General features: G+C 44.8%; 1 protein-coding gene and 1 long non-coding RNA gene across 3 annotated transcripts in view; one reads left to right on the top strand and one right to left on the bottom strand.

The window, feature by feature from the left end:
* The window catches only part of LOC115465420 (multidrug resistance-associated protein 7-like), a 181,945-nt gene that overhangs the window by 137,841 nt on the left and 17,145 nt on the right, over positions 1-26,959 (bottom strand). Inside the window, 1 exon segment of the mRNA XM_030195872.1 lies at positions 14,854-15,081. Within this exon segment, the coding sequence (XP_030051732.1) occupies positions 14,854-15,081 (228 nt within the window).
* Positions 727-26,959, top strand: part of LOC115465421 — a 39,801-nt gene continuing 13,568 nt past the window's right edge. Inside the window, exons 1-2 of one of the 2 annotated variants that reach the window (XR_003941411.1) lie at positions 731-789; positions 18,724-18,827. This is a non-coding gene — a long non-coding RNA (uncharacterized LOC115465421). Of the gene's footprint in view, positions 790-18,723; positions 18,828-26,959 lie in introns of both variants that reach the window. The other variant, XR_003941410.1, reaches the window with a different exon arrangement.

Genomic DNA, 26,959 nt, shown 5'->3' on the forward strand with positions numbered 1-26,959 from the left:
GGATGTCCAAATCGCAACTTGGACGTCCCTTTCGAAAATGGCCCTCTATGTTTGTCGAAACATGGCCCATGTTGGGTGAATCTGTCAGCAATTTTTGTCTGAAGAATAAACTTTGGTCACCCTGGACATTGTGATTGGCTTTCTCCATTTTTTATTGCTTATTTGACTTGTGTGGACACTTCTAGTGCCTTTCGGCACTGGACAGGAAAGGACAACAAACTGTATATAAGAGGAGCCATACAGCTGATTGTGGAGTGTGGGTGAGGGCGAAGTAGCAAGGTTAAAGACCCAGACTGTAAAGCTGAAAAGCCACGACAAAGTCCTCCAACCTTTAACCTCTAGGAGTGGAGATTGAGTTTGCCAGTTCCTGTTTTGTCTGGAAAGTTGGAGCAGAACCCTGTGGTACAGCGGGCCACACCTCTAATTTATCCTAATTGAAAGAGGAGAGGCAGAACCTGAGTTCTTTGGCTTGGGGGAGTCCAAGCCAGAAACAGCAGACCCTTACCCTTCTAAAACCAGTGGCTGCTTTCAACATCCCCTCTGAACACTCACTCTTGACTCCCTCTTCACAGAACAGCATTTGTGCAAAGTTTGTTCCAAATGCAGGGCAGGCTGACCCCTAAAGCAAACTGCCTCTGTGTGTATTTCTTATCAGCTAAGACAAACATTACCAGACAAGATAGGAAAAAGGGGGGAGGGGGAGGAAGAAAAACTTTTTTTCCCCTCTAAACACCAAGCTGCGTTGAACTGTTCTGAAAGCACCCACAACGAGGAGAAACTAATGGCTGTGTGAGTATACCTAAAGAGAAATATTATAGTATAGTATAATATAATAATTGTTTTTGTTTGCTGTGCTACTAATAAATTAGTATCCTTATTATATTACAATCGCCTGAGTATTTTGTTTGTTAGGTTGATAAAGAATTATACTCAATGGACTTTCATAGGCAGAAGCATAAGCAGCATCTTGCTGACTTTAGTGCAATTTCCCCCACTCAGAGGTCAGATATTCATCTCACTTACAAGTTTACCGAGCATGAATATAGGAATCATTGGGAGCGGGATTTAGGAGAACAACTTACTAAAGGGGAATGGAAACGGGTCTTTCTTGAGGTTCAAAAGGTCTTTGACTGTGCTTAATTAAGGAAAAAGCATATAAGATAGTTACATGTTGGTATTATACACCGATGTGATACCCGCCAATGAGCCATCTCCAGAGTAGCCCCCACTCTGGAATGCACTCCCTGAAGGGCTTCGCTTAAGATAATCTCTACTTCAGGAAGCAGGTGAAAGCTTAGCTCTTCAACCAGGCCTTTAATGGAAGAAATAACTAACTTGCTAGTCATACACACACACATAAGGAGTGACACTGGCTGTACATACTGTAGCAGAACATGTTTATCCATCCTATCCTAGCTAAATTAATATTCACTTTCTGACCTCATGTGCAACTTACTTTAAAATTAGTCCCCTTATTTTCTTACTCCTGTTACTCTATCTTATATATTTGTTCCATCTAAGCTAGGAACCGGTAGTGTAACGATAGGAGCTTGGGAGTCATGTCTGGCTGGGCTACTTCAGTCAATACCTCAACTTTTTTTTTTCTTTTCGGACCTTCCTGTAGATTCCTGTTGCCAGTACATGAGTGCCAGGCTCTGAGAGCTTTTCTACAGCTCACAATGACTCCATTGCTATTGCTGAAGTAATTCCTAGGTTGGAGTTCAGGTTTTTTTTTTCTCTCTCAGGGGGGCATTTTATCAGAGTCTTTAAGTTTGGGGACTCTCAGGTCCTTGTAGTCAGGGGGTACCCATTGATAGGTTTGATAGGAGTGTGCGTATGGTAGAGGGTTGGTAAAGGGTAGGTTAGGGTAAGGGATTAGGGGGCGGGTAGGCAGGATTTGGAGGAGTAGGGGGGTTGGAATTTTAGTGCATTAATTTTCTCAATGGTGTTGCCTGAGACCTCATACACATTGGCTTTCTGTCGTGTGATGTTCTTTGAGTGGGTGTAGGCTGGGGCACCTTCCCAGTTCTCTGACAGGTTTTGATTTGCATTAGATTTATCTGCTTTACCATTTATTCAATTTCACTTAAGGTTCTTACCTGGAATGTAAAAGGTATACATTCCCTGATCAAGAGGCAAAAAATCCTGAAAGCCCTTAATGATAGGCAGGCATCAATAACCTTTTTACAACAGACTCATCCTCAGCCTCAGAGCACACTAAGCTGTGGCACTGGTGGGTGGGTGCCATTTTTGAGTCCCCTGCAGCTGGAAAGAAAGGGGGGCTGTTATCCTCATCCAGAAGGGTTTACAATTGGAGACCCAAGTGGTCGTAATGGATCCAGCAGGTAGATTTGTTCTGGCCTCTGTGATCGAAGACCACCAGCCTCTTCTGCAGTGTAATATTTATGCCCCCAATTTTTTTTGAACACCTTATTCGCTGGATACATGACTTGGGTGATGTCCCTATCATAATGAGGGAGAGGGGGAAGGAGATCTCAATGAGGTCGCCAATCCCATTCTACATCGATCCAGGCCCTCAGGGAGGGAGTTGGCTAGGACACAACGGGGCATTTCTGTGCTGTGTTCCTCTCTGGACATGGTGGGTGGGGAAGGAGATCTCAATGAGGTCCCCAATCCCATTCTAGATTGATCCAGGCCCTCGGGGAGGGACTTGGCTAGGATGCAACGGAGCATTTCTATGCTTTGTTCCTCTCTGGACATGGTGGACGTGTGGAGAGTATTATATCCGCTGGAGAGGAACTATACCCACATCTCCAGAGCACATTCCATGATATCTAGAATATTACATCCACTGAAGAGGAACTATACCCACATCTCCAGAGCACATTCCACGATGTCTAGAATAGACTATCTGTTGATCTCTTGGGGTCTGTTGTCTTCGGTGGTTGATGTACGGCTGGGACCAATAATGATCTCAGATAATGCCTTAGTAGAGCTTGGTCTGCAATTTGGTTCCTCTCAATTGGCTGTAAGTTATTGGAGGTTTCCGGTATTTTTTAAACAGGGACAGTAAATTGTTGCCCTTTTTGCTCTCCCGTTGGCAGGCCTTCAGGGAAACTAATGGAGCTCACTGGATAACCCCATTTTGTTTTGGGAGACTGCGAAAGCAGTGTTACAGGGGGAAATCATTTCATATGGAAGCTTTCAAAGGAAGACCCGTCACCATGAGGTGATATGCCTGGGGCGGCATGTGACATCTCTCCATCAGCAGTATGGGACCCCTCATTCTCTGCAGGTTAAGACACAGTTCTTGGAGACCCAGCAGGCCCTAAATGAACTTCTGCATAGCCGTGCTCTGAAATCTTTTGCTTACTATAAACATCAGCTATATAGGTTTGCCAATAAAATTAGCAGCCTGTTGGCCAAATTGGTCCGCCAGAGTAGGGGACCTGACAAGATCGCCACTCTGATAGATTCCGCGGGCTGTTTAGTGCATCAGGATCAAGCTATTAAAGTTTTGAAAGACTTTTTTGCCCGGCTCTATTGTCCCAATGTTCAATCTATGTTGGACAATGAGGTTTATCTCTCTAGCCTGGATTTACCCAGGGCCTCTGAGGCAGATTTGGCTATGTTGAATGCGCCTATTTGTGTGGAGGAGGTGGAGTAGGTAATACGGCAAAGTTCCTTGGGGAAAGCTCCAGGACCAGATGGACTGTGAAGTGAATTTTACAAGCTTTTACACTCAGAGGTTGGTCTGGTCCTGGCTGCAGTGTTTAAGAGGGCCCTGCTGAGAAAGTCCACCTCCACATTCAAGGACCCAGCAATGTGAGTTGCCGACAAGCAAAGAAGATTTTTCTCCGCTCAACTCATAAAGGAGACCACCTCCACTGCCATTGGATAGCTGCGGGTCCCATCTTGCTTGTTGATATAAGCCACTGCTGTCGCACTGTCAGAGAAAACTCAAACCGGGCCCCCACCAGAAAGGTAGCGAAGTTGTGTAAGGCATTCCGAACTGCCCTGTGCTCCAAGCAATTTATCGACCACCGAGACTCTTGCTCTGTCCAGATGCCCTGTGCCAGATGAACTTGTAATGAGTTCCCCAACCTGACTTGCTGGCATCCGTTGTCACCACCTCCCATTGTGTTCTCAGAAAGCAAGCTCCGATGGTCAAATTCCTGGACAACCACCACCACTAGATACTCTGTCTGGCAACCAGCATCCAAGGAAGATGAAGGTTGTACTTCTAGGACCAGCGGCCGAGAAGAGACTCCTGTAATGGCCGCATGAGCCCTTGCCCATGGCACCACTTCCATCACCACTATCTTTGACCCCAGAACCTGGATGTAGTCACAGACCCTGGGCCTGTGTTGACTGAGGAGAAGACGAGTCTGTTGAACTAGCTTTGACCTCCTGCATTCCATGAGGAAGATCCTCTCCCTTGCTGTGTCGAATAGAACTCCCAGATACTCCAGCATCTGTGATGGAGTTAGTCTGTTCTTCTTGAAATTGATCACCCAACCCAAAGACAACTTTGTCCGTCACCGCCATGCTATCTGATTAGGACAATGCACGAATGAGCCAGTCATCGAGATACGGGTGAACTCTGATTTCCTGATGCTACATTAGTGAACATTTTCGGAGCCGTGGCAAGACCAAAAGGCAAAGCCCTGAACTGGAAGTGACAGCCCAGCACTGTAAAACTGAGATCTTCTCCAAATAGCCACTTGTTCCTGAAAGAGCAGTTTAACTAGACGTGATTAATGCTGCATCCACTGCCCAATGCTGCAACCAGAATTGCCGATATGCCATGACAGCCAAAGGCATACTTTAGGCTGTAATCCATCATAAATAGCTTCTGCCAAGTAGGCCAACCCCATTTCCAGCTGGGCATTATGGCACCCATCTTGTGTTGCAAACTGCTGACACTTCTGGCATACTAAAGCCAGAAATGAGCTTCACACTGTTGCTTGAAGACCCAAAGCAGCCACTTCAAAAGCTTGTTTCAGCAAGCCTTCTAGCTTCCTATCCTGTAACTCATTTTGTAAATCATTTAGGGCAATGCCCCCTTCCAACATTAAGGTGGTCTTCTTAGTCACCGCTGTAACAAGAAAATCCACCCTGGGAAGCTGCAATTTATCCTTCTCCTCTGGAACTAATGGGTAAAGTTAAGCTATGGCTCTTCCCACTCTCAGTCCCGTGTCCAGTTAAGACTCATTCTGCTGTAATCAGGTCTTGAATGTCTGGATGCATCGGGAAGGCCTTAGAAGCACCTCTAAGCCCACTCACGATCAACAAAGATGGAACTCCTGACACTGAAGCAGAAGGTTCCTCAATGGAAAGCACCACCAATGCCTCAGAAATAAGACTACTAAACTTTTCTTTATGAATCATCACCTCAGTACCTTTGGGTCATCCTCCTCCTCATGAAGGAACTCTGCTTCCTCTAATGGCTCTGGCTGTCCTGCATCAAACTGCACACTGGCCCTGCCAGACAGTCCGAAGACTCCAGCATATTTGGATGCTATGCCAAATCCAAAGATGTGCTTCCGCCAACCGTTTCCCCCATGCTGCACATGAACTGCAACACCCTGATGCCGGATAGTGGATTCCACTGCTTAACTATCTCTGCAGGAGTTTCCATTCACCCCAACTGGCACAAGAGCAGCACAATGCAGTCCCAAGTGGTGAGTCAGGATCCCTCTCAAGAACCAAGTAGAACTTGCAGCCTTCCAGGCGGTTTTGAGTCAAAGATTATTCGGACTTACCCCTGCCGGTTGCTCTCCTCAAGTTCATCTCCACAAGTCTTACCCCAGATGAAAAAGAATCAGCATTGATACTCTGTCCCATGCTCTCCTATAACCTCTTTCCTTCTCCTTTCTGTTTTTTTAAAGGTTGTTGTGCTTGATAAGGAGAGCTCCACAGAAAACAGGGGAGAAGTGAAGGGAGATAAGAAATAAATTAAGGAGAAATTAGATCTTACCTGCTAATTTGCTTTCCTTTAGTCCCTCCGGACCGGACCAGGATTGGACTGTTGGGTTGTGCCCGCCTACCAGCAGGTGGAGACTGAAAAAACTCTGACTCTAGAGAGCCAATAGGAGCCCTGGCCATGTGACCTTAGCCTCAGTATTTGAATAACAAAGCAGGAAAGAAAGAAAGAACTTCTATGCCGTATGGAATCCTAGCAGCCACAAATTCCTCGGCAAAACCGAGTACTAGAGCTCACCAGCAACTCTCACCAGAGAAGTGGTATGGCCCATTTGTATTAGAGCTCGCCAGCAACTCTCACCAGAGAAGTGGCATGGCCCATTCATATTAGAGCTCACCAGCAACTCTCACCAGAGAAGTAGTATGACTCAAGGTTTTATATATATTCCATCAACTGAGCTCACCAGCAACTCTCAACAGAGAAGTGGTATAACATATTCAAGGCTTTATATATATTCCAGCAACTGAGCTCACCAGCAACTCTCACCAAAGAAGTGGTATTAAGGTTTTATATATATATATATATATATATATTCCAGCAACTGAGCTCACCAGCAACTCTCACCAGAGAAGTGGTATGACCCATTAAGGTTTTGTATATATTCCAGCAACCGAGCTCACCAGCAACCACCAGAGAAGTGGTATGGACCACGCAACGTCATTTTTTTTTTTTTTTTTATATATAAACAGTATCATCTGTTGTTTTGGTTTTTTTTAAACATTCCACTTCCAAACTTAATAAAAGAATCTAAAGAGTTGATAGAACATGGGAGGGGCCTGGTCCGGTCCGGAGGGACTAAAGGAAAGCAAATTAGCAGGTAAGATCTAATTTCTCCTTCCTTAGCGTCCCTCCGGACCGGACCAGGATTGGACTGTTGGGAAGTACCAAAGCAGTAATCTTACGGGAGGGACAGACATTGAGAATGCGGTAGAGTCCCTGAAAACACCCAAACTAGGATGAATACGAAGCCAAAAGCTTGACGATCCAAGAACCGCCAATAAACTAAATAGAATGACTACAAAGCAAAAAAGCTGAAAAGTTCAAGCGACGCTGAACATTGTCCCCTACCAAGTGGCCGCTATATAATGTCACCTACCGCACTATCAGTGCAGCGCAGAGAGGCTCGAGAAAAAAAAAACGACTGAAAGAAAGATGGCAAAGGTAGAAGCAGAGCCGCCTGGAAACAAAAAACTGCAATGAATCTACCTCAGCTGAGAAAGTGGAAACCGAGATCCTGAAGTACAATACTCCATATATCGTAGACTATTGCTGACCTAGCAACAGATTGGAAGTATGTAAAGCCTGTCAGTGAGAAAGTACCTGATCACTAGAAGCTAAATAGGTAAAAACAAGAATGCAGTTAAATACTATGCAGAAGAAGAAGGTACCTAAATCCCTGCTGCAAACTAGACTGAAGGTCCAAATAAACTGACAGCTGCTGCAGTTACCCAACATGAAGAAAACATATCTCAGAGCGCAATTCAAATGAGAGAGAAAGAATCATCTGTAGCTGTTGCCTCTGTAAGCAGATCACCTGAGACTCTTGTCGTAGACCCCAATTAGTGAAAACGGGAATAAATCAACAGTAGACACTTGTTAGTACCTTTCATCTGTTAGATACATATAGAAGTCCATAAAACACTACACAGTTCCAGGAATAACATGTATAGAATGTTTGTATGTTTAGGAATCTAGCCAGGTGCTCATGGTCTGGATTGGCTGTGGACCGAAAGGTGGGCTCGATAGGACCTTTGAGCTTTTCCCAGAGTGGAATTAAATATGTACTTATGTAGTAGAACTATAAATATACATATATATTTTCACAGATGCAGCCATCAAAAAACTGCTCACTGTGTATATGCTCCCGGCATACTTGCAGGAAGAATGCTCAATCTCAACCACCAGACCCAAGTGCTGCACTAGTGAGAATACAGAGGCCAACTGAGCGGAGGGAATTCCATCCGAGATAAATATCTGGATACGAGAGGGCATCTATCTCTGCCGCTGACAAGTCTTTTTAGCAAGAGAGTAAGCGAGGCACATGGAAGGTCAGAGCGAAAAGAAGTAGTTCTAGAACTGGGACCTCCCCTTAAGGTACTATCCATTGAGAACTCCCAGAAGTATTTTCTTTTTTTTTTTTCAATGGTCACGAAATTGACGGAGTAAAAAGCTGCCAAAAAAGACTACCGAGACTCCAAAGAGAATGAAGAAAAAATTCCTTCTTGGGAGCTAGAAAGTAAAATTTTACTCTGCAAAATAGAGCAAGGTAATGGCCGAAGGCCCAAGAACATCCAGAGAAAACAGAAAGTGGGACGCTTGTAGAGAAGACAAAAACAGTCTGCGCCAACTTGACTAAACAAAGAGAGAAAAAATAGAGACAAGCTACGAAATCTAATGAGATCACACAAGAGCTCAAAAGAGAGATCAAATGAGAGACCTGGCTACATGCACCCCGTAACCTAGAGTGTGCCCGAAATGCACCACCTGTTGCTTGACCTGACAACTCTGCCAATAAGACTGTCTGTAATGAACCAGACATCTAGGAAAGGATGAAACGAGGAGACATTGTTTCATGAGCGCCGCTGCTACTACGACCATAACTTAAGAAAAAAGTGCGCGGAGCCGACGTGAGACTGAAGAGCAGGGCAAGAAAACTGGTAATGAGGACCTTCTCATCATCCTCGTATCGTGGACATTACTCCTCCTATACTGAGATGTACTAAGATGTACCGACCCACACCCATAAGAAATGAATGTGGTACTTGCAACCTGGATTGACCACAACTGAGGACAGGATGCTGGGCTTAATGGATTCTTAGACTTTCCCCGTATGACAATACTCATATACTAATAGCAAAAATGCACAGGAAGTGAAAGAATCCCCTTCCAATTGAAAGGAAGGTCTGGAGTGAGGACGTATAGAATGAAAATGAAAGGATCACCATATGTTAAGCGTGGACTGAGACACACTGGCCTTTAATTTTACCGGCTCTCCCCAAACCTCGTATCATGTCATGCCTCCTTCCTCACTGAGATGTACAGAGATGAACAGACGCACACTCACGAGATATGAATGTGGTATTTGCAATCTAAATTGACCCCATCTGAAAACAGGATGGGGACTCTTGGCCTTTCCCATTATGGCAACACTTATGCCCTTATGGCAAAAATGCACAGAAAATGAGTGAATCTCCTTCCAAGAGAAAAAACTCTGGAGAGAGGAAGAATAAATGAAAATGAAAAGGAATAGACTTGGAAAATACCTATTACGGAAAAGGTGGTGAATTTGTGCCACAGGAGACAAGACTGTACCTGACGTCAAGAAAGTTTGAAACAAGACCCTAAAATCTGTAAGGAAGAGAAAGGGATAGCAGATATTATGGATGGTCATACTGGACAAAACCAGAATGTTTACCATGTGCCCAGGCTGAATAGATAGAGGAAACAAAAATACAAGTAGATGGCGTGAGGACCTCCCAATATCCTTAAGTGGGAGAAAATGCAAATTGACCGGATAACTTTACTCCCTAAGTGGACATATATCTTGTAAGTCCTAGAAGAAAACTAAGATAACACATGAGAAACTCCAAGACAGTTGGAAAGTAGAGAAGACGTGAATAAAACATGCCTTCTAAAGCAGCTGAGAAAACTGGGTGCTCGGTAGACAGGACTGAGTCTCCTAGAATATGAGAACCATCTGAACCATGTAGCCTATGTAGCTGTCATCTGCTATGCCAAAGAGAAAGCATAGCCATGAAAGAAAATTGCTGAAAGGAAGTAAGACCTTATGTCCAGAATTGCAAAGTACGCAACAATTGAGTATCAGACAATGTATTTCATTGCACATGGCATCTGAACCATACAGCCTACGCTCTAGAGAACGTTTGTTAAGATCTTAAAACACTGTATAAGAACATAGCCACGGAGGAAAATTTCCTGAAAGGAATTAAGATCTTATATCCAGCATTGTAAAGTACCAAACAATAGACTATCCGGCAATGTAGTTCTATCCACATGGCACCTGAACCAGATAGCCTATGCCATAGAAAATGTTTGTTAAGTTCTTAAAAACACTGTATAACATCATAGCCATGAAGGGAAATGCTTGAAAGGAACTAAGATATTATGGCCAGATTTGTAAAGTACTAATCAATTGACTATTAGAAAATGTAGTCCTATTCACCAGGAAATGAGAAAGACACAGAGTGACGTACACTGGACCCCCATAAAAACTGCGCTAGACAATAGCGAAGACCTTTCCTCCAAACATCACACACAAGGGAAAGGAATAGGAAAATGGTTATTTTGGAGCTGAGATACAATTTAATTCGCCCCATTGTCAAAAACAGAGTATTCCCGACTGAGCTGCACTTTGAATCGGAGTCTTGCCAAGAACAAAGAAATCGCCAACTGAGCTGCACTTTAATTCACAACATTGCTAGCAACCAAAAAGTCCCCGACGGAGAAAAAACAGAGGGAAAAACAAAATGAGCGCCATTCGCATCGTAGCATTTCTTTTTTTTTTTTTTTTTTTTTAATAGCTTGAAAAATACATGTAAAAATTAATTTCGGGGCAAATATACTACCAATTGCCCCAACTACCGGAGAAACAATACCTCCTTTCCATTGCACAAACAGCCAAACACAGTAAAAGCAGAAAAACGCTGCCGCGTCAAGGGAAATTGCAGCTGCAAGCAAAACAATGGCGGCCAAGCGCGCCAAAATGAGAAGAATAAAGTTCGGGGGAGAAAACCACTGACCGGACCGACGAAGAAGCAGGAAATCTGTGCCACCGAAAAACAGATAGCCTCCGATGCCGCACAAAACATGGTTTAGCCTCTGGCCCGAACAGGAACCGTCAATACAGCTCCCAAGCTATACAGACCCGTCCAAGAGCGAGCACGCGCTTAACAGTTCGCGCCTCTTTTTTTTTTTTTTACAACTACCGCCGCTAACAACGCCGGATAGCAGAGGAAAAATAATTAAGATAACAAAAAAACGCCGATTAAAGTTACAGACGCTGACTTATCACTTTTTTTTTTTTTTAAATAGCTCCGCCAGAAAAGAAAATAAAGACTCTTCAAACAGAATAAGACAGAAGAGCTACCTGCTTGTTATAAGCCTGGGGAAAGCAAAAACTACTTCCTTTAAATTCCTTTCAATTGAATTAATTCTTTTAATTTTCTTTTACTTGATTTAATTCTTTAAAAACAGCTGACTATTAAAAGTGGCTGCCTCTCCCAAAGACGGTACACCTTTCCAGAGAAAGGGACGGCCCTTCCCTGCTAAGCCAGGGAGATGGGGAGGAAGGGGGGTGGACTCGAGACACCCGGTTTAACACCCCAGAGGCTGTCAAAGAAAGAAAAGAAACCCTGTCAAGCCTCTAATTACGATTCCAGGCACAGAAGAAGTATTATAAATATATCTGTAATATCTTATAGAGAAAAAGAGAGAGAGAGAGAGAGAGAGAGACTAATGGGCTCACTTCCTACCTGCTGAGAGACTGAGAAAATACTGAGGCTAAGGTCACATGGCCAGGGCTCCTATTGGCTCTCTAGAGTCAGAGTTTTTCTCAGTCTCCACCTGCTGGTAGGCGGGCACAACCCAACAGTCCAATCCTGGTCCGGTCCGGAGGGACGCTAAGGAATGTCCATTAGAGACAGGGATTTGAAGACCTCCAGATATGATTCTGCAGACTCAAGCCACCCACAAAGCTCAAATGGAGACCAGCTGATCAAGTGGACCAGGAGCAAATCCACCTGCTGGAGATAGAAAATACTGAGGAACTGGACTGGATGCCAAGAGAGATGTCTCAGCTCAGTTTTCAGTTCTCTATCTCCACCAGCTGGTTGAAGAAACAATTATCCCACAAGTTCTGGATAGTGGGAAGATACATAATGGAAGCAATGTTTGTAATAAAAGCACATGCTATTTATTGTTGGACACACTGGATGGACCATGCAAGTCCACATCTGCCGTCACCTACTATATTACTATGTATGTGGTATTAGGAAGCCTAGGGATGTACTGCACTTATTTTTTTGATCTATTTTTTGAGTGTTTTGTGTGATTGTTTACATACTTTTACCTTTTTCACTTGTTTTGTTTGTGCTTTTTTTATTGTATACATTTGATACTGATTATGTAATTGTTTTATGAGTATGTTATCATTGTAATCTGCCCTGTGAAAAGTGGAATAAAAAATAAAACCTTATCAAACTACTTTATTACTTTGACATCAGACATGATCACTCCAATATCCCCTTACTCTTTATTGGTCTGTGCCTGTCAGTATCTCACTTCCTTCCTCTTTCCTTAGCGCATAGCTGCTCAGTGTATGAAGACTGGTGCAAGGATACTGGGCATCCTTGGCAATCCTTCTGTCCTACTCCCCCTACCCATCCAAATAATTTTCAGGCTCCTAGCTCCCTCTCCTTTTGAAAGTTTTGATAATTAAGCTCAATCATCATGATCATCTCAACATCACCCTCCCACAACAATCCTGATTTTTAAAAAAAAACATATAACTGGATATCATACATGTAAATATTAAACTGCATTCAATAATATATGTGCATTTAATGAAGGCAATTTCCAACACTTATTTACCCAGGTAAATGGGCTATATGTAAATTTCCTACCCTCCCTGCAGATAAAGAATGTGCCAACGGTCCTTTGAGTTTGTGTGGTTGTCAGGATTAGAGACTTGCACGAGAACGGGGTTCATGAGGACGGAAGCAGTTCTGCAGGGATCCTGTGGGGACAGAAGCAGTTTCTGCGGGAATCCCGTGGGGACAGAAGCAGTTTCTGCGGGAATCCCGTGGGGACGGAAGCAGTTTCTGCGGGGTTCCTGTGGGGACGGAAACAATTCCTGGGGGGTTCCCATGGAAGTGTACACTGCACTTCTGCTAGTCTCTCACCTACTGAGTACCAAGTTCTTTGAGTGCTGTCTCCTCCTCCTCCTTGCTTTAACAGCACAGATGCGAAAAGTCTCCAATAAGGAGGTGGTAGAGACACAAATGGTGACGGAATTCAAAAAGGTGTGGGATGAACACAGAGGATCTCTAATTACAAAATGGAAGTTATAAAAAACCTAAACTTAAATGGCTGCATGTGTGTGGATGTGTCGAGTGATGCTTAGATGGCGGCTCCGGCTATGATGAACTAGGGCCGATACCGGGCAGACTTGTAATGTCTGTCTCATATATGGCAATCTGTCACGCTTCTGTCGGACTTCTAGGTAAGTGAGCCCTTGGGCCACTGCCGAGAGCGACAGCGGCAGGAGGAATCACCCAAACACAGGCAAGGCAAACGGAACTGGAACACAGTGGACTGGAGCAAGGCTTCACCTACACTTAGCCGCCCTTCACCAAGAGTTGAGCTCCAGGCTGCAAGCGGCCGGTAGGACTTACCGGACAGGACAAGGAGGAGGAACTACAGGACACAGCAACCGGCTGACAAACAGCAGGTCACACTAGAAACACGCTGGGGTCCCAAGTAGACAGCAGGCAGACGAATAGTCCAGAAACAAACCAGGTTAGGGCAGGCAGCAGGCAGCAGGCAGGAGAGTAATCCAACAACAAGCCGGGTCTGGGCAGGCAGCAGGAAAGAGAATAATCCAGGAGACAAGCAGGGTCAAAAGCACAAAAATGAAAAAACAGCACAGACGCACTGCAACAACTCTCACCAAAGGAAACATCTCTGAGAACCTCTGTTGCAAGGCAAACTAGAGACCTACCCAGGTGGTTAATAAAGGCAACCAACAAGGGAGTTCACTAAGTATGGGTACTGCTTGGTTCCAAAAAACTCCTAAAACACTCTGGAAGATCCGGACTGGACCAGCATATCTTCTGGAACATAGGAAACGGTAAGCCATCAGTTCTCAGCACCCGCCAGGTTTAACCACCGGGGGCCGAGATGTCTGTAAGCAAGGAACCTGGGCACAAACGTGACACAATCTGGTTTAGGATGGACTGGAAAAGGCTTAGACAGCAACTTTAGTGGCTGGAACATGAGGACAGCGCTGGACAAACGGTCTGTGTCCCACAAATGAAAAGATGAATAGACTGGAGTGGGCTTCGACAGCAACTCCAGCAGTTGGAACATAAGGACAGGGCCGAGCAGACTTCTATGGTCTATGTCCCAGAAAAGCCAAAGAAAGACCATAATCAAGTATATAATATCACATTTATTGTTGATTTAATCATGAATTGATAATGAGTGTGACTATTGGGCAGACTGGATGGACCGTTCAAGTTTTTATCTGCTGTCACTTATTATGTTACTATTAATCCTCTCTGCTCCCGGGCTGATGCGCAGACCTCAGCTCTGACACAGGCACAAGCATCAGATGTCACCTGACCTACTTTCACATGCATGTGGTGACCTCTTAATACACAGTGCCAGTGAATCAGAGACAACTCTTACATGTGCACACCAGAGTGTTCCAACTTCTGTTCCTTCCTTGCCTGCAGTGCTGCGGCTCGAATCCAGAGAGTGACAGAGAGCTGACCAGTAATTTTTTTAATGTACCATTAAATTCTTGTGGACTGAGTGGGGACACGTTAAAGTCTTGTGGGGACAGGTAAGATTTCAGCGTGGACAGGCGGGGGATGGGTAAGATTTCTGTCCCTGTGCAACTCTCTAGTCAGGATCTATTGTTTTGTTATGACTGTTGTTGCACTTTGCTGCCGTTCCGAAGTTGCAATTCTAGACGACTGCGCAGTCCGCTTAAAGGTTAAGCTAGCCCTGTGCTCTAAATCTATATTTCTACAGTAAATCTTAGTAGTTACACTTCTGAATACTCCTTGAGCATGCGAGGAGAGAAGAGATAGAAATGGGAAGTTAAAATCAAGGACCAGGGCATCTATTCAGCACAGTAAAAGAATAGCATTGGAGCTGCTGACCTTTGCTGCAGTGAGCTCATGTCCCAGTAGCACATAGGTGATAAAGGTCAGAATGGAGATTAGTACTGGAAGTGCAGCCCATAGGTAGACACACACAGCATCCAGGTATTTGAGAGCTCTCAGCCTGCTCAGCTCCTTCTCCCGGAAGCTGTTCACTTTGGCTGCAAAATGCTTCTCCCAAGTGTAGAACTTGATGATACGGATACCACCCAGGATCTCTGTCATCAGCTGAGAGAGAGAGAGAGAGAGAGAGAGAGAGATCAGTCCTGGGCCATATGTATACTGCATCCTTCTGTCTCACATGCAATTGGCTTTACACAGCCCTGTCTCACACAAGGTACAAACAGCACATACGTGATGACTCCAACTCAGCCAATAACTGTTCCAGCTCTCTGAAATGCCATTAAGCTTTCCCTCTTACTCTATGAGAGAAAACAAATCCCTCCAACCCTTTCCCTGTTTTATTCCTTCTGACCCCTATAACACACCTATTCCTACACCTTAATCCATAAGACACCAAAACTGGATGGTATACACATCAGAATTCTGAAAGGAGCTTAAAAAAAAACCCAACTGCAGACCTGTTACTAGTAATCTTTAACCTATCATTAAAATCACCTCATATACCTGATTAAAGGGTGACCAATAACTCCAATTTTTACAAAGGGTGCATATTTCAATCTACAACAGTCTTCAGGAATAGCCCTGGAAGCTACAGAGTAGTTAGCTTGATGAAATCGATGCCAGGCAAAATGGTAGAAGTTATTTTGAAAAACAAAATTTCTAGACATATCGATAAACATGGCTTAACAAGACAGAGTCAACATGGGCTCAGCAAAAGGAAGTCTTACCTTACCAACTTGTTATTAATACATTAAAAAAATTCTAAGTGGATAAAGGTGAACTGATTGATATGGAGGCATATTTTCAAAGTACTTAGACTTACAAAGTTCCATAGCAACCTATACTTTGTAAGTCTAAGTGCTTTGAAAATGAGCCCCATAGTGAATCCAGATTTTCAGAAAGCATTTGAAAGTCCCTCAAGGAAACTGAAGTGTAATTGGACAGGAGACAATATCTTCTTGTGGATCGGAAACTGGTTAAAAGATAGGTAAATATTTAATCCTACTCTGTTTTCTTTCTCAAATGGGGAAAGATAAATAGTGGCTTGCCCTAGAGATTTTTAACATATTTATAAATGATCTGAAAAAGCAATCAAATTCACAAATGACACACAATTATTCAAAGTTGTTAAATTGGCTTGTGAAGAGGAGGACAACTTGATGAGAATGGGGGACTGGCATCTCAATGGCAGATTAAATTTATTATGGACAAATGCAAAGTGATGTGCATAGAGAAAAATAATCCTAACTATAGGCATATGATCTGGTTTCCATATTAGCAGTTCACCACCCATAAAAAGAATCTTGGGAGTCACTGTGGAAACTTATGCTCAAATCCTCAGCTCTGTGTCTGGTGGCAATCAACAGAAGCAATAGGGCAGTATGGGGAGAGGCAATAATTTACAGAGCTCCATCTGGGCTACTTACTATGTGTAGCAGCATTGGTAAGTGCAAGGTAAGATACGTAGTTTTGAACCTTTAGTCTATCCCCATGATAAAGCAAGGTTCCATCATGCAGCTGTTAACTCAATTATCTGCAGGTTTATCTGTGGACTCCATTGCGACCTTGGTGATCAAGTATCAGGGCTGCAGCAAACAGAAATATTGCCAAGCTCAAATGACAGAGGTGTTCTTCTCAGTTCCTGGATATATTCTTCTAGGGTCAGATGAATCTTCTCTCTTCCCTACTTAATCTCTGCACAATACTAACTGTATCTGATATCCTGGAATGACAATGTTAATAAAACTATGTAAGCCACATTGAGCCTGCAAATAGGTGGGAAAATGTGGGATACAAATGCAATAAATAAATAATCTGCATTAAGGGTTCTGCTGGGAAAGAGAAGTTGCTTACATGTAACGGGAGTGATTTCGACATTAAGGAAATGCAGCCAGAGGTGATGCCATCCGGCAGAACCTTGGGTGCCAGAGTAGTTCTTCAGCTTAGAGATGTCAGTGTTTGACATCTGAGCATGTGCAGGGGTTCCTGTGCTGCCTCGGTTTCCCTCCTCCCTCTCAGTCTATAACAAAGCTTACGTGCTATATATGTTTTTGGAGGGGGGGGGGACAAATGTGGCTGTATTTCCCTGATGTCTACAGAGACCCCCCGTTACAGCTATGCAGCTTTGCTTTCTCTGTAGTCTACCAGGAAAATGAAGCGCACTCAGAAGTCCCAAGCTGAGGGCCACCTAAAATTTGATTCAGTTGGTGGCCCAGGAATAGAAACAAAGGGGCGGAAGAAACGAATACAGAAGAGAGACTTTTTTAGGCAAACATGTTCTGGAGAACTGCTTGGCCAAATGCTGCATCTTCAGCTGATGAATGATTCAGACAGCAGTTTGGTAAATTTATGGACAGAGGCCCATGTAGCAGCTTTGAAGATACCTGTAACAAGCAGTTCTGAAATTTGCTATAGAGGCAGCTTTTGCTCGAAGTTGGTGAGGAGCTATACGTCCTGGTGGTGGAAGATATGAGAATACATAACAAAAAACAATATACTCTGAAATCCAGTTGGATAGTGTTCTCTTAGATATTGGTGAACTCAGATTTTTTTGGGTTATAAGAAACAAAAAGCTGCAATGCCTTGCAAAAGTCTTTTGTTTAATGGAGGTAATACAACAATACTCATCTACAGTCCGGAGTTTGCAGAGATGTTTCCGTTTGTGATTAATCAAGCGGAGGAAAGAAGGTTGCTAGAACAATGGTCTACCTTAAGTGGGAATATTTTAGACTTAAATATGTCCTATACTGACCAGATCAATGCACTTAGCAAGAAATATTTTTTCAAGTTCAGACAGCTCCGTGCAGTCAGAGAATCAGTCCACCCACATAATTTTAGAATATTGGGCCAGGCGATTTTGTTGCCACTATTGGATTACTGCAATTCCTTATATGGTGGCATCTCAGTTAAATTGCAACATGAGTTAAAACTGTTACAAAACACACTGGTTAGACTGATATTTAGTAAAGGTAATTTTGATTCTGCGTCTAGCTTTATGACAGAGCTTCACTAGTTGCTTATTAAACAATGGATTAAGATTTAAGCTTGATTGGTTTTTAAAGCAATTTGCAGATTGAATTCTGAAGATGTAATAGATCCTTTGGTTTTACCGGCTGTTGGGAAGAGTAACTTTCTTACGTACTTTATAAATGGGCTATCCCGGGGTGAAGGAGAGGGGATTGAAGAGTAGGATCGATAATTAGATATGGAGCTCTGTATTTACTTGGAGCGGTAAGCTGATCACTTTACATCACAGTAGAATAGTAGTAGATTCACAATTGTACACTTGCCAAATCTAAAGGTTCCGTTGTATTGTTGTAATGTTATGACTTTATTTAACAATTGCTGAAATATAAAGTTGCAAGGAGGGGAGGGGTTTGGGAGAAGAGAAAATGGAATAAGTGATTGATGCAGATACATATGTTGTTGCAATGCTGATTTGAATACTGAACCTTGCGGTACGAAGTCTCCAAGTTGCATTGTATTGTGCATTTTGTCAATAAAAAAGTTTAAACATAAATGGGTTATCCCACATCTAAAAATATACATTTAAAAAGGGTTCATGAGAAATCATTTTCTTTTCAGGCAGTCAAGAATTAGAATGATCTCCCTCGAGACATTAGATCCATTCCATCATATTTTGCTTTTAGAAAGGTCATAAAAACATTTTTGTTTGAGTTATAACATTAATTGAACTTGTTTGATATAACTTATAGCCAACTAAATGTAATTTCCTTTTATGTGAAGGCTTATTCTGCTTGTTAACTTCTTTGGATCCTTTCGGAGAGTTGGCAGTATATAAAACACAAATAGAAATAGAAATCTGAGATGATTCTGCGAAGGAAATTTGGGTGAGTACGAAGGAGCACTCTATTGTGAAAAAAACTGAGTATACAGGGGGTAGTGTACAAAAGCTTATAGTTCGCTAATTCTTCTGGCGCTGAAGTTATAGCTATGAGGAAAAACTGTTTTCTGGAAGCAGATGCCAAGGGTTCGAAGGGTTGTTGTCTAGGGAGCACCACTCTGAAGTCCCGTGCTGGAGGTAGTGCTCTTAAGGGTGGTCATATGTTTATGAGGCCTCTCATGAAATGGGAGACTATTAGAAAAGCAGAAACAGTCTTTTGAAGAGTGATACCCTGAAGACAGCTGTGAATGCTTATTCCGTTTGCTAACTGCTTCGGATCCTTTGGGAGAGCTGGCAGTATATAAAAACATGTATAGAAATAGAAATCTGAGATGATCCTGCGAAGGAATTTTAGGTGAGTGCAAAGGAGCACTCTATTGTGAAAAAATAGCACACAGGGGTAGTATCGAGAGGACATGCAATGAGATTGAAGGAGGGCAGACTCAAGAAAAATGTCAGGAAGTATTTCTTCACGGAGAGAGTGGTGGATGCTTGGAATGCCCTCCCGCGGGAGGTGGTGGAGAGGAAAACGGTAACGGAATTCAAACATGCATGGGATAAACATAAAGGAATCCTGTTCAGAAGGAAAGGATCCTCAGGAGCTTAACCGAGATTGGATAGCAGAGCCGGTAGTGGGAGGCGGGGCTGGAGGTTGGGAGGCGGGGATAGTGCGGGGCAGACTTATACAGTCTGTGCCAGAGCCAGTGGTGGGAGGCGGGACTGGAGGTTGGGAGGCAGGGATAGCGCTGGGCAGACTTATACGGTCTGTGCCAAAGCCGGTGGTGGGAGGCGGGGATAGTGCTGGGCAGACTTATACGGTCTATGCCAGAGCCCGTGGTTGGGAGGCAGGGCTAGTGCTGGGCAGACTTATACGGTCTGTGCCCTGAAGAGCACAGGTACAAATCAAAGTAGGGTATACACAAAAGTAGCACACATGAGTTGTCTTGTTGGGCAGACTGGATGGACCGTGCAGGTCTTTTTCTGCCGTCATCTACTATGTTACTATGTATCAGGGGCATAGCCACGGGTAGGCTTAGGCTCACACAGTTTGGGCTTGGGCCCACCCAACAGTGGAGCACCCTTAAAAGTGCAGGCAGCAGACCACCTTTATCAGTATGGCAGTGAAGGGAGCAGGTTGAGATACATGATCCTGCATTTGCCTCCCACTCAGTGACAGCAATTCCCACATGCTACCTACCACCGCTAACCCAGAAGCGTCTCCTCTGCTGCATCCCACCCTCTTTGTTGCAACTTCCTGTTTCTGCTGGGGCAGGATGCAGCAGAGGAGATGCTTCCGGGTTAGCGGCAGTAGGCAGCGTGTGGGAATCACTACTGCTGCTGCTGAGAGAGAAAGAGGAAGATGCAGGATCATGGGAGCTCAGCCTGCTTCCTCCAATAACGGCGCTGTTAAGGGTGCTGCTCCACTGAAGTGAGAGGGAGAGTTGGGGGGGAGGTCTCTTTCTGAAAGAGAAATGCTGCATGGGGGGGCACAAGGTGGGGAGGAGGCAAGAGACGGAGAGAATTGTGGGACATAGGGTGGAGATGGGAAAGAAAGGAAAAAATCTTGCATATGGTTTGGAAGGGAGGGGAACATGCTGCATGGGGAGGGGAGAGGGACGAGAGAGGGAGAAATGTTGGACATAGGGGTAGTGGGGCGGGAGAGATGGTAAATGTTGTACATGGGGTGGTGAGGAGGGGGAGATGGTGAAATGTTGGACATGATGGTGGAGGGGAGGAAGAGATGCTGTAGGGGGGAAGCGAGAGATGTTGGACAGGGAAAAAGGGACGGAGAGAGAGGCATGGTGGACAGTGGGAGACAGGCTGAAATGTTGGACATGGCAGTAAGAGGGAGAGAATGCTGCATGGGGAGAGGTGGAAGAGAAGTGTTGGACCCATGGCACAAGAGAGGGAGATATGGTGGAAAGTGTGAGAAAGGGAGCTATGTTGGACGTAGGGGTGGATGAGAGGGAGAGAGAGATACACAGGAGGTGGAGAGGGGAGAAAAGAGGAGATGTTGGATTCAGGAGCAGAAGGGAGTGATGGAAGAGAGAGGGAGATATGTTGGAACATGGGGGAGAGGGCAGGAGGGAAGAGAGAAGGGACAGAGAGATGTAAGGCTGCAAGAGTGGGGAGGGGAGAAAGAGGGAGCAGAAGATGGCTAGAAGGGCGGAAGGAGGAAGATGCTGGGAATGGTAGAACAATGTGGGAGAGGCCAGGAAGGGGAGGAAGGGGGTGGCAAGGAAACTAATGAAAAGATAGTGATTACAGAAGATAGAAATATGGTAATGAAAGGGAATGGAGGGCTGGGGAAGGAGCAAGATGGGGAATGCAAAAGCTAGTGGGTGAGAGAAGATGGAAATCTGATAGGTCGCTGTAAACTAAAAAGGAGAACAGTGAGAGGGTGAAATTTGAGTTGACACTGAGGCAGAAAGAAGGAAAAAAGAGGAAAGAGCTAAAAAAAAAAAACAACCCCCCCAAAACATCAATATGTAAGAAGCAGTTGTAGTGAGGGTAAAAAAGACAAATGGACAGCAACTGCTTGAAAGAGAATTAGAAGATGACAGATAGGAAAGCAGAAGAGAAACTGCAACCAACATGATGGAAAAACACAACGTCCAGACCACAAAGGTAGATAAAAGCAATTTATTTTGAATGTTTTAAATGGAATATGTTGGCTTTGGGAAATTTGCAAAGCAAATGTGTTTGTATTGTGTTCAGTAGAAAGGAAATTAATTCTGTTTTTGTTTCTCCAGAGTTGCAGTACATGCTAAGTTTAACTTTTTGGGGTTCCCAGTTCAATTTTTGTCTAAATATTTTTATTTCTGATTTGTGATCCCTTGTTCTGTATTTGGTGAGGGTCTGTCGGTGTGACAGTAATGGCAGGTGGGGAAATCAAAGAGAAGACAGGGAGGAGAGGGGGGCCTTAGCATGTCTAATACCTTTGGAATAGTCTGCTGTAGGGAAGACAAGGGGGTAACATTGGCTGTAACCTTCATATTACCAAAAACCAGGATCATGTACTGCACTTGTATTTTTGTAATAGACAGTTATTCATAGGGTTAATCTATTGTTAATCTATTGTTAGTAATATGTAATTTATCCTTAAAATCGAGTGTGGTACCGGAAAATTGGAGGGTGGCCAATGTAATGCCGATTTTTAAAAAAGGTTCCAGAGGAGATCCGGGAAATTATAGACCAGTGAGTCTGACGTCAGTGCCGGGCCAAATGGTAGAGACTATTATTAAGAACAAAATTACAGAGCATATTCAAAAGCATGGATTAATGAGACAAAGTCAACATAGATTTAGTGAAGGGAAATCTTGCCTCACCAATCTACTACATTTCTTTGAAGGGATGAACAAACATGTGGATAAAGGGGAGCCGGTTGATATTGTGTATCTGAATTTTCAGAAGGAGATAGTGTTCTATTGTGGATTAAAAACTGGTTAAAAGATAGAAAACAGAGAGTAGGGTTAAATGGCCAGTATTCTCAATGGAGAAGGGTAGTTAGTGGGGTTCCCCAGGGGTCTGTGCTGGGACCGCTGCTTTTTAACATATTTATAAATGACCTAGAGATGGGAGTACCTAGTGAGGTAATTAAATTTGCTGATGACACAAAGTTATTCAAAGTCGTTAAATCGCGGGAGGATTGTGAAAAATTACAAGAGGAGTTTACAAGACTGGGAGACTGGGCATCTAAATGGCAGATGGCATTTAATGTGAGCAAGTGCAAAGTGATGCATGTGGGAAAGAGGAACCCGAATTATAGCTACGTCATGCAAGGTTCCACGTTAGGAGTCACTGACCAAGAAAGGGATCTAGGTGTCATCGTTGATGACACGTTGAAACCTTCTGCTCAGTGTGCTGCTGCGGCTAAGAAAGCAAATAGAATGTTGGGTATTATTAGGAAAGGAATGGAAAACAAAAATAAAGATGTTATAATGCCTCTATATCGTTCCATGGTGCGACCGCACCTCGAATATTGTGTTCAATTCTGGTCGCCGCATCTCAAAAAACATATAGTGGAATTAGAAAAGGTGCAGAGAAGGGCGCCGAAAATTATAAAGGGGATGGGACGACTTCCCTATGAGGAAAGGCTAAAGCGGCTAGGGTTCTTCAGCTTGGAGAAAAGGCGGCTGAGGGGTGATATGATAGAGGTCTATAAAATAATGAGTGGAGTTGAACGGGTAGATGTGAAGCATCTGTTTACGCTTTCCAAAAATACTAGGACTAGGGGGCATGCGATGAAGCAACAATGTAGTAAATTTAAAACAAATCGGAGAACAGTTTTCTTCATTCAAGGTAAAATTATGTCTTACCTGATAATTTCCTTTCCATTAGTCCCTCAGATCAATCCAGAGACTTGTGGGTTATGTCCCTCCACTAGCAAGTTACATAGAGAGAACACCGAAGTTCGCCCACAAGAGGGCATGTGCAGCCAGCTTACCTTCAGTATACGATACCAAAGCAGTAAGAAATCATTTGAACCATAGTTCACTCTCCTGCCTCTCAAAAAAAGCAAATAATCTGAAGGAAAACCCTCCAGCTGCTTCACAGTAACAATTTTCCAATAACTACTTACTACTACTACTTAACATTTCTAAAGCGCTACTAGGGTTGCGCAGCGCTGTACAATTTAACATAGAGGGACGGTCCCTGCTCAAGGAGCTTACAATCTAAGAGACAAGTGAACGGACAGTCCGATAGGGGCGGTCAAATTGGGGCAGCCTGGATTTAGTGAACGGTAAGAGTTCGGTGTCGAATGCAGCATTGAAGAGGTGGGTTTTAAGCAAAGACTTGAAGATGGGCAGGGAGGGGGCTTGGCATAAGGGCTCAGGAAGGTTGTTCCAAGCATAGGGTGAGGCGAGGCAGAATGAGCGGAGCCTGGAGTTGGCGGTGTTGGAGAAGGGTACAGAGAGGAGGGATTTGTCCTGTGAACGGAGGTTACGGGTGGGAACATAGGGGGAGATGAGGGAGGAGAGGTAGTGAGGGGCAGCAGACTGAATGCATTTGTAGGTAAGAAGGAGAAGCTTGAATTGAATGCGGTATCTGAATGGAAGCCAGTGAAGTGACCTGAGGAGAGGGGTGATATGAGTAAATCGGTTTTGGCGGAATATGAGACGTGCCACAGAGTTCTGAACAGATTGAAGGGGGGATAGATGGCTAAGTGGGAGGCCAGTGAGGAGTAAGTTGCAGTAGTCAAGGCGAGAGGTGATGAGAGCATGGACAAGAGTTCGGGTGGTGTGTTCAGAGAGGAAAGGGCGAATTTTGCTGATGTTAAAGAGAAAGAAGCGGCAGGTCTTGGCAGTCTGCTGGATATGCGCAGAGAAGGAGAGGGAGGAGTCAAAGATGACTCCGAGGTTGCGGGCAGATGAGACGGGGAGGATGAGGGTGTTATCAACTGAGATAGAAAGTGGAGGAAGAGGAGACGTGGGTTTTGGTGGAAAGACGATGAGCTCGGTCTTGGACATGTTCAGTTTCAGGTGGCGGTTGGACATCCAGGCAGCAATGTCGGATAGGCAGGCTGATACCTTTGCCTGGGTCTCTGCGGTGATGTCTGGTGTGGACAGATATAGCTGGGTATCATCAGCATAGAGATGATACTGGAAACCATGAGATGAGATCAGGGCGCCCAGGGAAGAGGTGTAGATTGAGAAGAGAAGGGGTCCAAGGACCGATCCCTGGGGAACACCAACAGATAGGGGGATAGGGGTGGAGGAAGATCCATGAGAGTGAACTCTGAAGGTGCGGTGGGAGAGATAGGAGGAGAACCAGGAGAGGACAGAGCCCTGGAACCCAAATGAGGACAGTGTGGCAAGAAGTAAGTCATGATTCACAGTGTCAAAAGCGGCGGATAGATCAAGGAGGATGAGGATGGAGTAGTGGCCTCTGGATTTGGCAAGGAACAGGTCATTACAGACTTTAGAGAGTGCTGTTGCTGTCGAGTGAAGAGGGCAGAAACCGGATTGAAGTGGATCGAGGATGGTATGAGAGGAGAGAAAATCAAGGCAGCCACTGTGAACGGCACGCTCAAGTATTTTGGAGAGGAAGGGTAGGAGGGAGATGGGGCGGTAATTGGAGGGACAGGTAGGGTCGAGTGATGGTTTTTTGAGGAGAGGTGTGACTACGGCGTGCTTGAAGGTGTCAGGGACAGTTGCAGTGGAGAGAGAGAGGTTGAGGATATGACAGATGGAAGGGGTGACAGTATGAGAGATGATGTTAAGTAAGTTGGTGGGGATGGGATCAGAAGAGCAGGTGGTGGATTTCGATGAGGAAAGAAGGTGAGCGGTTTCCTCCTCGGTGATGACAGGAAAGGAGGAGAAAGAGGCCTGGGTTGGTTGGGTGAGGGAGAGGGTTGCAGGGTGAAGAAGAGATGGCTTGGTAGTGAACTCAAGGTTGATCTTTTGCACCTTGTTGCGGAAGTAATCAGCCAGTGATTGAGGAGAGAGCGAGGGTGGGGTGGGAGCGGAGGGCACTTTGAGGAGGGAGTTAAGGGTGGAGAAGAGACGACGGGGGTTGGAGCTGAGAGAATTGGTCAATTGGGTGTAGTAGTCCTGTTTGGCAAGGAAAAGGGAGGAGTGGAAGGAGGATAACATGAATTTGTAGTGAAGGAAATCTGAATGGGTGCGGGATTTCCTCCAGAGGCGCTCCACAGATCGGGTGCAGGAGCGAAGGTGACGGATGCAAGGGGTCAGCTAGGGCTGGGGATTAGTACGCTTTGTGGGACGGGAGGTGGAAGGTGCGAGGGTGTCCAGAGCAGAGGAGAGAGTGGCATTGTAAGCGGAGACAGCTTTGTCGACAGACTCGGAGGACATGATGGAGGGGAGGAGATTAGAAATAATAGAGGATAGGGTGGGAGGGTCGATAGCCTGGAGATTCCTGGAGGTGGTGGTTAAAGTTGGACGGGGCTGAGGGGGGGGGGGGGTGAAGAAGTGTGAAGGTGTTTAGGTGATGATCGGAGAGAGGGAGAGTTGAAACATGGAAATTGGAGGGAGAGCTGGAAGAGTAGAGGATGAGGTCAAGACAATAACTTGTTGAATCCAAACTTCCAGACCAACAGAAGAACGCGGACCTAAACCACATAAACTATACCAAACTCTGCCATATATACCTCATACAGAATCAGCTAATGCGCACCCCAGGGAGGGCCTCTGGATTGATCTGAGGGACTAATGGAAAGAAAATTATCAGGTAAGACATTATTTTACCTTCCATAGCGTCCCCAGATCAATCCAGAGACTTGTGGGATGTACCAAAGCAGTCCTCAAGAAGGGTGGGACCGCATACTCCCTGAAGACAGCACCAAAGCGCCGAAAAACGCATCCTGATGCGCCGCGACATCAAGTCGATAATGTCCAGCAAAAATGTGTACCGACGCCCAAGTAGCCGCTCTACAAATCTCGTCCAATGGCACCAGCCGGTACTCCACAACGGACGTGGCCTGAGATCTAGTCGAATGCGCGCGAATCTGAAGAGGAATCGGCTTCCCCATGGAAGATACGCAGAGCTGATCGCTTCCCGTAGCCATCGAGCAATCGTAGCCTTGGAAGCTCTGTCCCTTTTTGTGTCCCGCAAACAAGACAGAGAGATGATCTGACTTCCAGAAAGAATTAGTAACCTCTAAATATGCGAGAAGAGCCCTTTGACATCCAAACAACACAACTGGCGAAAATCCTCCGGGTAATCTTCCCACTTGAAGGTTGGTAAATGCACTTCCTGATTAAGGTGAAAACGCGAAATCACCTTTGGCAGAAATGACGGAACCGTACGTACTGAGACCCCAGCTTCTGAAAAACACAGAAAGGGATCCCTGCATGACAGAGCCTGTAGCTCCGATACCCTTCTGGCCGAAGCCATGGCCACCAAAACCACCGTCTTCAACGTGAGATCCTTCAAAGACGTCTTACTCAGAGGCTCAAATGGGGCCCGCTGTAACGCCCTCAGTACTAGGTTCAAACTCCATTCCGGTACCACCAGGGTCGAACATGACTAACGCCCCGGAGAAAACGAACCACATCCGGATGAGCGGCCAACGATCGACCACCTAACTGGCCTCAGAACCAGGCCAATGCTGCCACC

This window comes from Microcaecilia unicolor, chromosome 3 (assembly GCF_901765095.1).
Source record: "Microcaecilia unicolor chromosome 3, aMicUni1.1, whole genome shotgun sequence".
In the NCBI taxonomy this organism is placed as follows: Eukaryota; Metazoa; Chordata; class Amphibia; order Gymnophiona; family Siphonopidae; genus Microcaecilia; species Microcaecilia unicolor.